This window comes from Glandiceps talaboti, chromosome 13 (genome assembly GCF_964340395.1).
Source record: "Glandiceps talaboti chromosome 13, keGlaTala1.1, whole genome shotgun sequence".
Lineage (NCBI taxonomy): Eukaryota > Metazoa > Hemichordata > Enteropneusta > Spengelidae > Glandiceps > Glandiceps talaboti.
In genome coordinates this window covers 17,320,476-17,336,527 of record NC_135561.1, presented here as the reverse complement: position 1 = coordinate 17,336,527, position 16,052 = coordinate 17,320,476, and the positions used below count along the sequence as shown (strand labels likewise).

Below are 16,052 nucleotides of genomic sequence, written 5' to 3'. Positions count from 1 at the left end.
CCCCCCCCCCCAAAAAAAAAAAAAGAAAAGAAAAGAAAGTGTTTTCGTGATGCCTTTTGATATTATCAGTAAGGAATAGTTCTTTTAGATCACCAAACTGTGAGAGCAGGTTTCTGACTTACCAAAGTACATTCGGTCCTCAGCTATCAATCATTCCAGAAACGTCACAGATCATTCGCATCATCATTAATCCGTCAACGTGTACCGGAAACACCAACGTGTCATCAAATTTATTGGTGGTCTAAGGGGTCTACATATTCTATATAATGAGAATATTCGAGACGAACTGGTGATAAACTTGTTTGCTGGCAAGAAGATTTCATCGATCGATACACTTCTCGGAGGATGAAGTTCCCACTGAATATTGCGTTGTTGGCTGTGTTAGCTACTCTACAAGTCGAAGCAGAGAGCGAAGTAAGTATAGCATTTCGAAATTTCACATTTATTGTCGAATTGGTCATTTATGGCAAAATTTTCACTTTATCCAAGGTACTTGTTAAGGAAATTAAGATATACCCGTTTGACAAATGTAGCATAGCTACTAACGTAGCAAGTTAATACAATGCCAGTGTTTCAAACTACACGATTTTGTTGTATTTACACAATAAAGATTGTACACCTATTGAATGTTATATTTCTTTATTTGCAGCAGACAACCAGTCCCTTGGGTGAGTATGCTTTGTCTGTTCAATTATAGGAAACATGTAGCCAGTTTGTCTCTTTTTTAAATTTAAAGCACATCTTTAACGATGCAGTTAATGGACAAAAGAGAATAACTTCGTTGTCATGTTCTTCATCAGAAATTGTTAGATTATTATGATGAAAGTGGAAATAATTCTCTTTAGAATGTGTCTATACTGGATATCAACTTGGACAGTGTGATTTTAACAAATTGTAACACTAGGCATGTGTATGACAGTTACTCAACAACTGTGCAAATTGGCTCGTCATTTTTCACATCATTATTTATTTATTTATTTATTTATTTATTTAGTTAGTTAGTTAGTTAGTTAGTTAGTTATTTATTTAGTTCATAGACAGTGCATAGACAGCCCCTCCACTGTCTATGGTTAGTTAACAAGTTAGTTAACAAGTTAGATATTATTAATGTTTTGTACCTCCAAGGAACACCATCCTACATAACAGATCTGGTGTCATAAGATGTTAGACCATTGACTGAATTGCGGCATTGTAGGACTAATGTCCGAATTTAGCCCCTGTAGACCAGTGTCCGAATTTAGCCCTTGTAAGACCAGTGTCCGAATTTAACCTATGTAAGTTCATGTCAGATTTTAGACAATTTAGGTAAGTTCTTACTGGACCTGGCTTCGTGATCTCATTTCGTCCCAGTCCAGGGGGATCAAACAATGTCTGATGTTTTACAGGCAAATCGCAATAGTCAGTTTCTGAATTTCACATGAGATTCGGGAAGGTCTCTTTATTGAGTTCTTTACTGTTGTGTGTGAATCGTAACAGCTCTTCACAGGGACTTTGTGAAGTGGGATTATGATACGATTGCTATAACATTAAGTATTCATTCAAATACACATTGTTGAAGCTTCACTATTGTTGCAGTTATCGGTCTTGTTGAGGTTTTGTACACTTATCGAAATATCAATATTTAGCCACACAAAAGGGTGTTATTACAATAATGGGCTCCGTCATGCCTTCATTCTTCCGTAGCATGCCATTTTTTCTATATGAAAAATCAAACCTGGCACAAAGATCACATATTATAAGGTACATACGCACGTCACTTTGTTTCACAATATTATCAAATTTTACCGAATGGCGACCAGACATGTAGTTAAAAACCAATATTTAGTGCATAACTCAAAGGTGTAGTACATGTATAGAGACTCAATTCAAGTGTCCAACCCCATAGTATTGGGCAAAAGTTGTCCATTCAGACCTTGACCTATAACCTTGGCCTGTAAGGTAAATTATGAAAATCAATCGATTTCTTCCATATTGCAGAGATTTTGTGGTATATGTTCTTAAATCTTGGGCTCAGATAATAAACAACAGGGGAAATTTTGCAGCGCATGTCACTTCTTTTACAAGGTGGCAGCACATTTGGTCTAAAATATTTAGTAATTTATGCAACAGCCCAGTAACTATAAGACATACAGACACCATTAACATATCTCCTCCTATTGTATAAGATGTTATCTTTTTCTTGGTGTCCTTCTTTTTGACCTTGATGTTGACCTTCATAGACACAGATTGAATGCAGCCGTGTGTGTTGTACAAATGCACCATGATCCTGCATACACCATCTCTTCTTCGAATCTTGGCTGTATTTGGTGTAATAATTAATCTTTTCTGCAATATCTAAAAATCAGAGAGGCACTTGACTAGGTTATATGTCTCTATATTATTGAATATAACCCCTCCGTCCGTATCTTTTATATTTGACCCTGACCTTTACCTTCTGTAGGCCGAACTTAACAACAAAAATAAATTTCATTTGTCAGTCAATTTAAGTATATGAGTGGTCTTTATGTGTCCTACGTAGATCTGTTACTCGGGCGAACATCCTTACATAAAATCTCTATTCTAGTATACTAGCATAATTTTGATGTCGGTGCATGCCTTCTATGGCATGATAATTGTCTTCTGATATTGTGTGTACAGTTGATTTCAAAGTGGAGATTTTCTCAACATTTTCATACACGTAATAAAATTACACCAGATGTTTCACAAGTTATATATCTGAATGCCGAGATAAGCACAGTCAAATTCAAGAGGTTGTTAAGCACGCACCAATAAGGAAAATACTATACTCTGTTCATGTGTGCAGTAAACATTACACAGCAAAACGCATATACTCAGCTTGTGATTCTTTTGAAAATATCATAAAACAGGGTTGAAAATTTACCGTAAAGATCATATGGTAAAAATGAAATGCTTTTGAATGAAATATTTGTTGACGAAGAAACAGATAATCTTTATAAACTATTACTATAAATCTTTTTCTTTTGGATCTGATTTATTGTACCTTCAGATGATTCATTATGTGATGAATTAGGAGGAACCTGTCAGTACACCGATAAGACCCAATGTGCAGTACCATTTAAGGCTGACCCATTACTGTGTTCTGGACCTACCAGTCGCCAATGTTGTATTGGTAAGAAATTATCCGTATTCACTCTGTCATACATTACATACGGTATGATATATGCAGTATATATGCAGTCCTGCAAACTATGAAATATTATTCTGTAGTTAGATATTTATAACAGAATCTTGTGACGTTTGATTGTGGCAAACTCATGAAATGTGTACGTGCTTATCTAAATCAGCAAAATTTGGAGAAAAAAATAATACTTCTGAGCATATGTACAATGCCCAATCGTATGTCCATTGATTTGCATACAAGTATTCAATAATGTTTTAGGTATAACTGCAATGCATACACCCCTCTGGTATGCAAGCGCTATGTATGTAAACGCGGGTTACTATATCACTCTATGTAATCAGTTTCTTAACGTTCGTTTTAAACATGTTGCCTCGATCGTGTCCTTATAGTTCTTTTTAGATAAACTTGACCAAACTGTTAAGCGAACATTCAAGATCAGTGAGCATGATCCCAAAGTTTCATGTTGAGATAGACGCCACAAAGATAGCTAACATACAAACATCAGATACACAGTGTGGACACTTTATTTAGTTAATGATAGGAACAATAACTGCATGAAAGAAACAGTTGAGTTGGCTGCTGATCATGATTTTTTTTTTTGATCTTCGAGAAATTATTCCTCACGTCTCTTGTAATTATAGTACTTGCATTTCGTGGGGATGGGGTGGTAATGTCAGTATATCAGAATTTGGTTAAGACTATACAGTATGCTACACGTACACTTAGAAAGAACATCATTATAGTAAGCATATCATTCATACACCACATATACTACTTGTACTATGACTCATGGCTCAGTTAACTATGTTTGTGTTTTACATTTCTAATTTCCATATGAGGATAGTAGCGGCCTCAAAATCATAACTTTTCATGTGATAATCATTTGATAGCACCATGTCCCCAGGACAGTCACCATTTTAAAAATGTTGAATTTGCTGAAACTTGATATCGGTGTAAACAATCACCAAATTGATCTGAGTGTAAAATGGTTATATTCAGATCCACTAATTAAAACATGTTTCAAGTTTAACAAGTTGAAAAGGTGGAAACCTAATCAAATTGTTTGCTGAAGAAAGAAGCGTATTTAACATTGATTTACTGTTTTGTTTTCTTTCATAAAAAAGATCCTTGCTTGGCATATCCACCTAATGGTAAGAATGGCAAATGTCTACTTCCCGAACAATTTTGTGATGATCTTGTAGATGAAAAACTGTGTCTTGGTGATAGGAGGTGTTGCTACCTAGAAGGTAAGATCATTTTCTATTTTCACAATATATCTCTTTCACGGTATATTTTACTAAGGAGACAGTCACAGTTTTTTAATGTAAATCTTTAAAGAATACACGCAATTGCAAGTTTCTATTTATTTGTTGATTTTCAATTTTAAAGCCGGGTAGTTTTCAATCTCTGATATGTTAGTATGGTATATTGTCTTGTTTTTGGAAAGCAATTAAGATCTGAAAGTGTTCATTCATTGATCAAAAATGAGCATTTTTTTAGAATTTTAATTCATGAAACAAGTCTACTATGTTGTCGTACTTGATATTAATGTTTCAAAGGATCTACCCTAACCATTGGAGTCGTTTGCCTCCTTGCTCACTGGTACTACGTAACGAGAAACAAGGTAGTCCGCTTGAGGGGGGGGGTTACAATAGACGAAAAATATCACAATTTTCCAAGCTCTTCCCTCCCTCCAATTAAAAAAATTATGAAATTTCTTCCTAAAATACAAAATCTAAAAGCATAAGCTTAAATCCCACGTGTAGTGTACAGAACGAAATAGTTATAAATGCTACGTGTAATCGCATAAACTAACAAAATCGTTTCTTTATGTGTTCCCTTAAAGGAATCATAAAAGGTGATCCCCACTTAACTACGTTCGACGGTCTGACGTTCGACTTTCAAGGTGAATGTTGGTATACATTAGCTAAAGTATGTGCCCCTGATGTGAATCCTACCTTCGATATCATTGGATTGTTTGAACCACTTGTGTCTGGTTCTAAGATTAAGACAAGAATGGTTACTGTAGTTATAACTGTGGGTGAAGAATCTGTTACCTTGCATGAAGATAACACTGTCCTGGTGAGTAAGCATTTAATTTGTTTCGAAGTTTGGCGCGTTTAACGGTATGTATATGATTTGAATTGACTTTAATCCCCCAAAGAGTCCTCCCACCCTTGCGTCCCTCCGTACCTCCGTGACACATAATTTCTCTGAAATGCAATATTCAATTTTATTAAAACCTTACACAAAAGTGACATAATCCAATTAACCGCCATTTTTTCATTTGAAATGGTGCGCAATAAGAGTCTGTGTGCTTATGTATGGGCCAACGAGCACAATGACTGAGGAACTATTCAAAAACCGATCTTCACCGATTAAACCACGGCTGTGAGTGTTGCATTGTTTTAACATTCAGACTGTACCAAATACAACTACTATTGATAAATTTTACCATATCTTTGATGATACGTTCACTAAACGACAGGGCCAAAAGTCACTTGAGCATAATGAGATACACCTAGCTTTAGAATCCTTTAAGCATATGGTTTATGCGAAAAGAGTGTTATCATTGAGGGGTGTCAGATCCTACAGCCACGCATGCGCAGTTTTACATTTATAATATGTATTTCAGACAAGTGTTCACATATCACAACATGTCTGGTCTCTCTTTTTTCAGATCAATGGCATAGCTGAGGAAAAAACAGAAGCAAAGACAATGAAAATAACCCATCATGGCAAAACGGTCACTCTTGAACTAAATGATATCGATCTAAGCATAGAGTGGCGTGGTGACAAACACAAATTGGACGCTGAACTCGAGGGTTCACGGTACAGTGGAACTGTCTGTGGTCTGTTGGGTAATAACGATAGAGATAAGACGAATGACTTCACGATGAGTGACAAGAGCATAACTGACAGTATCGTTGAATTTGGAGATAGTTGGAGAGTTCCTGGAAAGAGGTACTTGTATGGATATTTCTAATTGCAAAAATTAACATTTATCACAAACGTGTTGTCACACAGTGTATCATTTCATTCATACAAGGTACATTGTACATTGACCTGTTGAATATGTTTTGAAAGTTTCATGGGATGTGCCTTTTCTTACAAAATGTGCAGCTAAATAGTTTGTAACTGGCTATTCCAATTATTCGAATACAGTAACGTTGGTCTTTAAAAATATTAGACATTAGTAAGTCCATATATACAGAGATCTAGAGAAGTTTAACTTTCTTGGTCACGCTCAAACCATGACGACAATGGACCCTAAAGGAATGCCCGAATGCAAAAGTGACTAATGTGAATGAAATCTTATAACTTTTAGTAGGCGAGGAATATTATAAGGGTACGACAGCTGGAGTGACCCTATTTTTTATGTTTCTCATTACTTTTCCATAATTCTCAACTATGGTCGGTCGCTGGATTTAAAAGCAAAAGTAAACAAATTAAAAAAATCATCTTCTTCATGTTTCTCTGCGTCTCCTTTTCCTCCTCTCCATCTTCTTGTTTAGGATTCCTGTTAACAAGCCATTTCCAAGCTTCTGTACACAATTGCTATGTTCTCAGACCCCCTACTTGAATAACTTCCGTCTTGAAAGACATGCTCTGTTCGTAAACAAGTGTCGCCGCCCTCGCCGTGACTAGAGATGACGTCGACAGTCCAGCCACTTACTTGTTCTTGCCAGAGAGGACGCTTTTCGCCACCTATTAAAGGCGGACGAAAATAATTGTTTTTCTTTTTGATGTTGGAGTTAGAAATTTGGGTCGTTCGGGTATTGAGAAACAGAAAAAATAGGGCCACCCTTATGAAGTAACTAATAATTTCACTTTATGACAGTGAAACAATGGATAATGGATATATATATATATATATATATATATATATATATATATATATATATATATATATATATATATATATATATATATATATATATATATATATATATAACTCGGTGAGTATCAATCTGCTATAAGACAGTGCTCTATACCGCAGTGGCAGAGCGTAATAGTTTTGGTAGTACTGGAACTCTTTCTTGGGTGTAACTCGGAGTTTCACGCATATTGCGATCATCAGACACTCATCAGAGTGTCTGATGATCGCAATATGCGTGAAACTCCGAGTTACACCCAAGAAAGAGTTCCAGTACTACCAAAACTATATATATATATATATATATATATATATATATATATATATATATATATATATATATATATATATATATATATATATATATATATATATATATATATATATATATATATATCAATGATTATAGTCAACGGGTGGCTTCTAATGTGTCGTATGTCTTTCACACACAGCTGTCCATGAAAACAGTCAGACGATGAAGTCAAAAGAAAATAGATGATTTGGAAGACCAGCATGGTGTATTGAAATTGGTGTTCCAAATGTATTTACTCAGCAGACAACGCCGGATTTCTACAGGGTACCACGGAGCTTCATAAGATTAAATAAAGTCCCTTAAAGACTACTACATTTATCGATTATATTAGTACGCAGCAACATATTCTACAAGTATTCCAGTCCATTTCCAGTCTTTATTAAAGTCTGTAACTTTAGACTTGTATTGTTTGATTTCTGGGATATATATATGGGTTCATTTACTCTCTTTCAGAAATACAATTGAGTCTAAATATCGATTGGGGACAGTGGGTTTTTAACGTTCATAACTATTTTAACTGTACTGTCTTGCTCTTCTAAATTGGAAATAAACGAGATGAAATGCACTGACTCGTTCTTAATTGCCAGATTGCGTGTATATGTGAAAACAGTTGTGTTCCTCTATTTTGGCCTGAAAACTAATGCAATGAGAAGCAGTTATATGGAATGGATAATATTGGAATATGGAATAACTTACAGACAGTAGTTACATTGCCTCTGATGAGTCTGAATACTTCTGGCTTACAACTGCTATAGATTAACGCAGACTGCTTGAAACCACCATATATATTAGCTGTCCTATAGTTTGGCGATCAACATTCAAAGAAGACAGGCTTGGGCGCTAATAATATAGCATGTGCATGGTGTGTGCGATTAAGAGAGAGAGAGAGAGAGAGAGAGAGAGAGAGAGAGAGAGAGAGAGAGAGAGAGAGAGAGAGAGAGAGAGAGAGAGAGAGAGAGAGAGAGAGAGAGACAGAGAGAGACAGAGAGACACAGACAGAGACAGAGAGAGACACAGACAGACAGGCAGAGGCCTGAAGGATCGTAATTTCATTCATAGTGAAACTAGTCTCGCAAATTATATACTCTTTAAGTGCTGCTACTTTGTTCACGAAAACTTAAACATATGCTCAGTTAATTTCAGAACGAAATCGGGGGTCATCGTTCAAATATTGAAATCGAGGTTACCCTGTTATCAAAATAAGACATTTTAAATAATCCAATTTGACTACCGAATACTGTGTCAACTATATCAGAAACAAATTTCCTTGACAACAAGGTAATGGACCCCGGATATCTTTATTTTGTTGAGTCATTATGGACGAATGGTTAGAATGGCCGGCTTTGAATCTGCAGTTTGCAGGTTCGAGCCCTGTCGCTGCCGTTTATGTGTGTGAATGGTTAAATTCCTTGGGCAATATTTGAACAGCTTTTGGGCCCAGTCAACCCAGCTGTATAATTGTGAACCTGGTAGGATAGAGGTGGCAATATGAATGCTTTCATCCTATGCGCTTAAAGAGATGGGTTGTATGCTGTCAAGGGAGTTGAGGAAGTAATGGGTCGTTGTGCCGCTATAGATCCGTGTTGGGGGTAATAAATGTAAACCACTTTAAGCACAGAGTGAGAAAGCGCTATATAAAAAACCAACATTATCATAATTATTATTTCAAATAATTATTATAAACCTAATGCTTAACACTTTGTTCGAGGAAATTGGAAAGTAAGCAAAGGGTAATTACATGCAAAAAAAGATTAAATTAAACCAATCTCTATGGAAATGAGAAAATTGCACAGGAAATAACAAAACAAAAATTACTTTAATCAACTGATAATTTCTCTATTCAAACGTCAAATTGTTTTCCTAATGGATGGCGAAGATTAATGTGTCTACGTCATTGGCGTCGACGTGTGTTACTTGAAAAGGTCAAGTGGTTTGAAGTACGTTAGTCCTTCACATCGTCTTGTCTGCACAGCGTTGAGGTGAGTAGGTATCTGGGCAGTTTATTCATAGTGATTACGTAACAAATAACTACTTCACAATTTATTTGTGCTGAGACTTGCTCCAAACATTCTGACACACACAATTCTGTGCAGATTAATTTAATCTTTCCAGGTTTTGGGACTGCCTGACAGGGTTATGTTGCACGTTTACCAAGTGCAGTCTAATAAGGGACACGGCTTTCCCACGTCCGTTCACTCAAACCCGGAATGCTTTGCACCTGAGTGTGTGCCCCATGTGAATAATAATGACTGACTGCATGGAGTCTTTATTCCAGGAGTAAACCCCCCCCCCCCCCCCATCACATTGTCACATTCGTAAGTTGTGAAGGACAAACTATTGGATGAGCTCATGGGGTGAGACGTTATGTTTTCTTTTAAGAAAATGTAGCTTTTTATTTTGTATGATATCATGCCTCTATATAAACTTTTTCCTTACTTCCCTACTTCACCATCCTTCTTTCCTCCCTAACTGGCTGACTGACTGACTGACTGACTGACTGACTGACTGACTGACTGACTGACTGACTGACTGACTGACTGACTGACTGACTGACTGACTGACTGACCGACCGACCGACCGACCGACCGACCGACCGACCGACCGACCGACCGACCGACCGACCGACCGACCGACCGACCGACCGACTGACTGACTGACTGACTAACTAACTGACTGACTGACTGCCTGACTTACTTACTTACTGTCGTACTTACTTAGTTACTTACTGTCCGACAGACTGACCGACTTGTTTACTTTCAATAACACTTCATGTCGAATAGAATCTAGAGCCAAGGAAACTACATTTAAATTTCACCCATTCCCCTATCAATTTCAGTCCCTTTCGCTATACTGAAAATAATCAGCTTTAAACGTTCTGGAGGCCAGATTCTTGCCATTGGTGTACAGTCAAAATAATTTGACGACAGGTTGATGTTGCATAGACAATATTAGACAAACTATTCTTCTTTGTTGTAATCTCCTTTTTTTTTACATTTCTCGAAGGCCATCACCCTTCCATCGATATGAAGACCATCACCATACTTGTTATTTTGCTGACAGTACAATCTACATGTGGCGGGTGGTCGTATTACAGTGGCGATGGGGAGTCATACTACCCAATTCCTGTTCCGGAAGAAAACTTTGGTTAGTGATACCAGTATAACTAATACTGGAGATAGATATAGGGCGTTATATAATAGTGCTTTAAATTAGTAAGTGTATAAACCACATACTTAGCGTAAATGTGTGTGTGTGTGTGTGTGTGTGTGTGTGTGTGTGTGTGTGTGTGTGTGTGCGTGTGCGTGTTTGTGTGTTTCTATAGAACGCCCACAAAGTTTAATTGTGTAGTGCAAATTTTACTTTAAATTCGGTATACAAATAAATTCTCACTTTGTCTCGTGGAATCTCATGGGAACATGTACACCTTTCGCGGGTAGGTACATTATCTGTATCTGTATCTGTAGAATACTGTGTAAACATCCGAGTACGGATTATCATATATACAGGTACATAATACACTGTTGAGGTAGCAGGGAGCAAGTTAGTAGTAATAATGTGAACATTGAACAATTGACATGACATATGGGGATTGTAGATGCTGTTTAAAAGCAGTACTAAATTGCGCTTCCTTGATGTTGATGAGTAAACAGTTCCATTCAGGAATTGTTCGTGTAACAAAAGAGTAACAGTAAGGGGTTAGTAGTAAGGAAATATCGTGTTTCAAATTAGCATGTTTTCATTTCAACCTTTGTCATATCAAGAAGATAAACCACGCATGCTCCAAGCGAATACTGTACACATTAAACCTAATGTACGTCAGCATCTATACGTATTTTTTTCATTGGATAATTGCTAGTTGCGAATTAATAGTCGCCGTCAACGCTCCAATTTATTCCAGTTATTAAATAACATATTCTTCAAACCTGGACCAATTTCCTGTTGTATTATTAAGAGTGGCGATATTCTTGTCAATGATATTATAGAATTATTTTTAATTAATTGATATTCTTTTCTTTTCTTTTGAAAACAAAAAGGTGATTATTACTGTACGACTCGAATGTCATCCAAATCCGGCCCCGCCGACGATGCAGAAGTTGAAGTGGGCTGTGAGGAATGGGAAGTCATGACGTCATGCTCTAGCTTCACAGAACCATCAGATGAAGCTTCGCACGGTACTCGTGACGGCGAGGAAATTAAAGTTATTGGTCGTCCCAAGTGTATCGCATATAATGGATTCGGTGGCAACGGTAACAATTTACGTCACATCCTAATCAGTTATAGTTCACTTAGTAATAGTTCTACTCGTTTTATATACATGAACACCCCCACCCCCTACCCCTCACCCCCCCTCACCCCCTAGATAGATGACAAGAGAACAATTTTGACGAAAATCCCCTTACAAAATGTTTATTTGCTGGGGGCGCTTCATGTCATATGACAATATTTCTCGACTTGTTTTATTGGGACAATTCCTGTGTAACGTATACAATGATGTTCTTGTTCAGACTTTATTTAAAGCTGCACTGCTGGTTGCAACTGGAACACAATTTCTTAAAACTGTTATGTTACATGTAATGACGTATTCTAAAATGATGCACAATGTTGTACCCCGTCAGGTTTATTGAATCATCTTTAAGCAAGAATGTGAAGTAACGTGACCTGGCGTCACATGAGTACGCCCTCTGTGTTGCATGACTATAAACTTGTGCAAGGGCCGTGGTGTGAGACAGGACAATTCAAGGGTGGGGGAACAATGTCAAATAACAGAGGATACAGTAATTTTACCTTGGAGGTAGAAGATATAATGTACCTCCATACACAGGGGTCTATTAATTCAAATAACAGAGGATATAGTAATTTTACCTTGGAGGTAGAAGATACAATATACCTCCATACACAGGGGTCTATTAATTCAAATAACAGAGGATACAGTAATTTTACCTTGGAGGTAGAAGATACAATATACCTCCATACACAGGGGTCTATTAATTCAAATAACAGAGGATACAGTAATTTTTCCTTGGAGGTAGAAAATACAATGTACCTCCATACCCAGTAATTTACATTGGAGGTACAATATACAATGTACCTCCATACACAGGGGGTCTATTCTAATTGCATGGTTCCTAGCAACAACAACAACCACCACTCAATCACTACATTCAAACACGACTCAGTCTGAGAGATATTATAGCTCAAATACGAATAGCCAATCATTATGAACCATGAAATAAGCCCCACCCACTTACTTCACCACTCTAGACTAGAGTAGAAAGAACAAGCGTAGGCAACAAGCCCCCAGGGGAACTTATGATAACTTCACAAATTGCATACATTAGGCAAACAAGGAAAGTTAGTCTTGGACATGCGCAAATCTTTATATGTATCTAATATACGGTCATTATCTCGTGTCTAGGTGTCTATGCAGTAGCTCAATGCTGTTTTCTGCCGTCAAACGTCCAATGTTACTACGAGAAATCTCAACTGTCCGGTAACTATGACGACGCTATAGCAAAGGCCAGCTGTTCAAGGAGCATTGACAGTTTACCAACAATACCTACAGGTAGGAATTCGAAAAAAGTGTATTGATTGTCATAAAACAACTAATTGGTCATGTACATTTGTTGGTAGACATTGTCTTTGGTTTTACTTTCATTACTTTTTATCATCATCATCATCATCATCATCATCATCATCATCATCATCATCATCATCGTCATCATAAAAATGATAATAATAATCATCATCATTATCGCCATCCCCACCAACACTACCACCACCACCAACACTAATAACAATACCACCAATCACCACCAATACCACTACCACTATCACCACCACAACCCCACTATTTTTAACCGTCAAAATAGCCCCATCACCAACGCAACCACCAACCACCTCTACCATCATCACCAGCACCGCAACTACCAAAATATTATCATTATGCCTCCCTTCGCTTCAATTCTTACCAAAGCTGTTTTTCTTCTTCTTAACTTATCTAGCCCGTCTTCGTTCTTCGCGGACCTTCTCTTTATCCGTTTCAATAACAGCAATTATGTAGTCTAGAGCTATTAGCTAAACTCGACTTATCATCGATATAATGAATTAGGTTTGAAAATGGTCGTTTTCATTGTCTTTTTTTATATGAGCTAAAAAGAAATCTACTCACGATAAAGTTCTGTCTTGAATGTATTTCTCAACTTTTCACTGTCAAGGTTGTATGGCAAGGACATTCTGGCAGTGGCTAGACGGTGCTAGACCATATTCTGAGGAGAATCCGTACAACATACCAGCCGATGTTCAGTTTCCACTTGACAAGAATTCCTGTGTCGCTCAGAACGGTGTATTCGGTCAAGGTACTGTGTAGTCTAGCCCCACGGGCTATCTTATTTAATTTTAAAGCGACCGCCGAAGGTCGTCACTGAGGGCGCTAGCCAGACAGAGGTACTGATGACTGATAATACCGTTCAGCTTCAAATCTCAGACCTCTAAATCGCAGAGCCAATTTTCAAAATTCAAAACAATACTAGGCCATGGAAAGTTTACTTCAAACTTGTTATTTAAAAAAATGTGTCCTCATCAGTGTTGAGATAAACACGCTGATACAAATATATATATTTTCCGTACAGGTGTATATGCACAAGCCGCTTGCTGTACCGGACTTGAATGCGGAGTTGTTTACTCCAAACTAAGTGGCGGTGATTCAGGAGACATGACGTATGCCAAGTGCGAAGACGGTTATGTCCTAACTGGATGTAACGTCTTTTCGTGGTGGGCAATAACAGACGGTGCAGTTGGTTTGGCAGATGACAATCAAGGTTATTATTTTGATCAAAGATGGCCCAACGGTAAGCTTTTTTTTTTTACATAACCGTACATTAGAACAGTGTCCACTGTCAGTAAGTAAATAGTTCCACAGATGCCAGTCGACGGTCTTCAGGATGCAATGGCTACTCGCTGCGAGCTAGTAAAAAATTGAGGGTTTTTTGTGGAAGCCATGTTGTACTTTCCTGTATGATATGCATGATGTTGGCGAGATACCATGTGAGAGAGAGAGAGAGAGAGAGAGAGAGAGAGAGAGAGAGAGAGAGAGAGAGAGAGAGAGAGAGAGAGAGAGAGAGAGAGAGAGAGAGAGAGAGAGAGACAGACAGACAGACAGACAGACAGACAGACAGACAGACAGACAGACAGACAGACACAGACAGACAGACAGACAGACAGACAGACAGACAGACAGACAGACAGACAGACACAGACAGACAGACAGACAGACAGACAGACAGACAGACAGACAGACAGACAGACAGACAGACAGAGCGTAAGAGAAACACAGAAAGAGAACATTTATTTGCAATGTGCTGTATATAAATGTATTTATGTCCTCCTGACAGATAACAACGTATGTGTAGCGTACAATGGAGGGAAAGGAACGATGGGGACAAACGACAATGGCGTGTGGGCCGTAGCCACGTGTTGCCGATCTGCAGCTAGCCCCTAAGTGATCTTGAGACTTGGAGGTCATCATTTCACCCACTTCACAACTAATCAAGGGGAGATAACCAACTATTTATGAATCGATATAATCTAGATTTGATGTTGACAAATGTTTTACAAGGAAATGGGGGCGATGCAACGGTTGTGAATAGGAGATAACTTTCCAACATGTTACAGTTTGTCTTTTTACATCATAAAATTGGTGATGGGTTTATTTATGCATGTGTTTAACATTCATCCAACTTCAATACAAATAAAATATCTAATCAAACCGTATATATATATCACTCTATGATTCTATCAAAACTAGTGGCTAATGATAAAATAATAACTCCATTTCTTTTTTAAATTAACATAAGGCCAAATAATATTACATTACTAATTACACTAAAACACACCACTACAAAAATTTACATCCCAGGAAAGCTCAAGAAAGCATTGCCATGTTAAAATTGTCAAAATCTTATACAATATACAACATACAAGTTGGGGGCTATGTCTTCGATTGAAGACTTATACTAAAGATTAGTACATTCAGGCTTGCTATAAGAATCACATTACTGGATAACATACACGAGTGTCTGAAATGATCTCACAGTAATGTGCGCTATATCGTGACCTTTCAGACAATTGAAAGATGTTCTTACATTATTGGTTTGAGTAAGGGAGCCTTCAGTGATTACAATGGGGGGGGGTCACTTTTTACAGATCGGTTCTCGGGGAAGGGTCATGTTTTAGAAAATGGGATAAGTGGAGAGTCACGTTTTACTTTGACTCATTATATATTGTCTAATTTTGCATTTTAGGGGGGTATTTAGTATCCTATGCCACTGCTGCCACATCCTTTAGGGCTAGGGTTAGGATTAAGGTTAATGCTAGGGATTAGGTACCGTAATATCAGACCATGTCAATCAAATTTGCTGCTGAAAACCATGCAGTGAATTAATTATCAAGTGTGATGCAAGGAGAGAAATACAGTGCGTCTCACAGGAGAAGAAGTTACATTGGGTCTCACAGGAGAGGGTACAGTGGGTCTCACAGAAGTAAAACGGGAACAATTGGGTAAGATACATGTATTAGGGATAATATTGTGGAGATGTTGACCTCGATATCAGGAGTGTGCATATCTAGTGTTTGGGAGTTAATATTCTTGCCTTCACCTCAGCCAAGAGATCCAAACCCAGGAATTGATTAATGCAGTGCCAATTTCACACAAATTCGCTCTG

At 37.6% G+C, this 16,052-nt stretch overlaps 2 protein-coding genes across 2 annotated transcripts; both read left to right on the top strand.

Annotated features, from left to right (window-relative positions):
- The first annotated feature begins 345 nt into the window (after nucleotides 1–345).
- LOC144444360 (BMP-binding endothelial regulator protein-like) lies at nucleotides 346–7,698 on the top strand. The gene is made up of 7 exons (XM_078133774.1): nucleotides 346–414; nucleotides 650–668; nucleotides 3,008–3,130; nucleotides 4,267–4,389; nucleotides 4,989–5,224; nucleotides 5,823–6,106; nucleotides 7,472–7,698. The coding sequence occupies exons 1-7, from the start codon at nucleotides 346–348 to the stop codon at nucleotides 7,479–7,481; spliced, it is 864 nt and encodes a 287-aa protein (XP_077989900.1). The 3' UTR covers nucleotides 7,482–7,698.
- Nucleotides 7,699–9,234: 1,536 nt separating this feature from the next.
- Nucleotides 9,235–15,092, top strand: LOC144444782 (proprotein convertase subtilisin/kexin type 9-like). Its single transcript, XM_078134317.1, has 7 exons — nucleotides 9,235–9,311; nucleotides 10,336–10,476; nucleotides 11,367–11,579; nucleotides 12,749–12,895; nucleotides 13,548–13,688; nucleotides 13,962–14,180; nucleotides 14,724–15,092. Exons 2-7 carry the CDS (start codon nucleotides 10,356–10,358, stop codon nucleotides 14,828–14,830), a joined length of 948 nt encoding a protein of 315 aa, XP_077990443.1. The 5' UTR covers nucleotides 9,235–9,311; nucleotides 10,336–10,355; the 3' UTR covers nucleotides 14,831–15,092.
- Nucleotides 15,093–16,052: the final 960 nt, after the last annotated feature.

Excerpts from the sequence above, each read along its gene's own strand:
- LOC144444360 (XM_078133774.1), top strand. The coding sequence starts at position 346 with ATGAAGTTCCCACTGAATATTGCGTTGTTGGCTGTGTTAGCTACTCTA. Across the intron at positions 3,131-4,266 it reads CAGTCGCCAATGTTGTATTG|ATCCTTGCTTGGCATATCCA; the intron begins GTAAGAAATTAT and ends TTCATAAAAAAG. Across the intron at positions 5,225-5,822 it reads ATGAAGATAACACTGTCCTG|ATCAATGGCATAGCTGAGGA; the intron begins GTGAGTAAGCAT and ends CTCTTTTTTCAG.
- LOC144444782 (XM_078134317.1), top strand. The coding sequence starts at position 10,356 with ATGAAGACCATCACCATACTTGTTATTTTGCTGACAGTACAATCTACA. Across the intron at positions 12,896-13,547 it reads TTTACCAACAATACCTACAG|GTTGTATGGCAAGGACATTC; the intron begins GTAGGAATTCGA and ends TTCACTGTCAAG. Across the intron at positions 13,689-13,961 it reads GAACGGTGTATTCGGTCAAG|GTGTATATGCACAAGCCGCT; the intron begins GTACTGTGTAGT and ends TTTTCCGTACAG.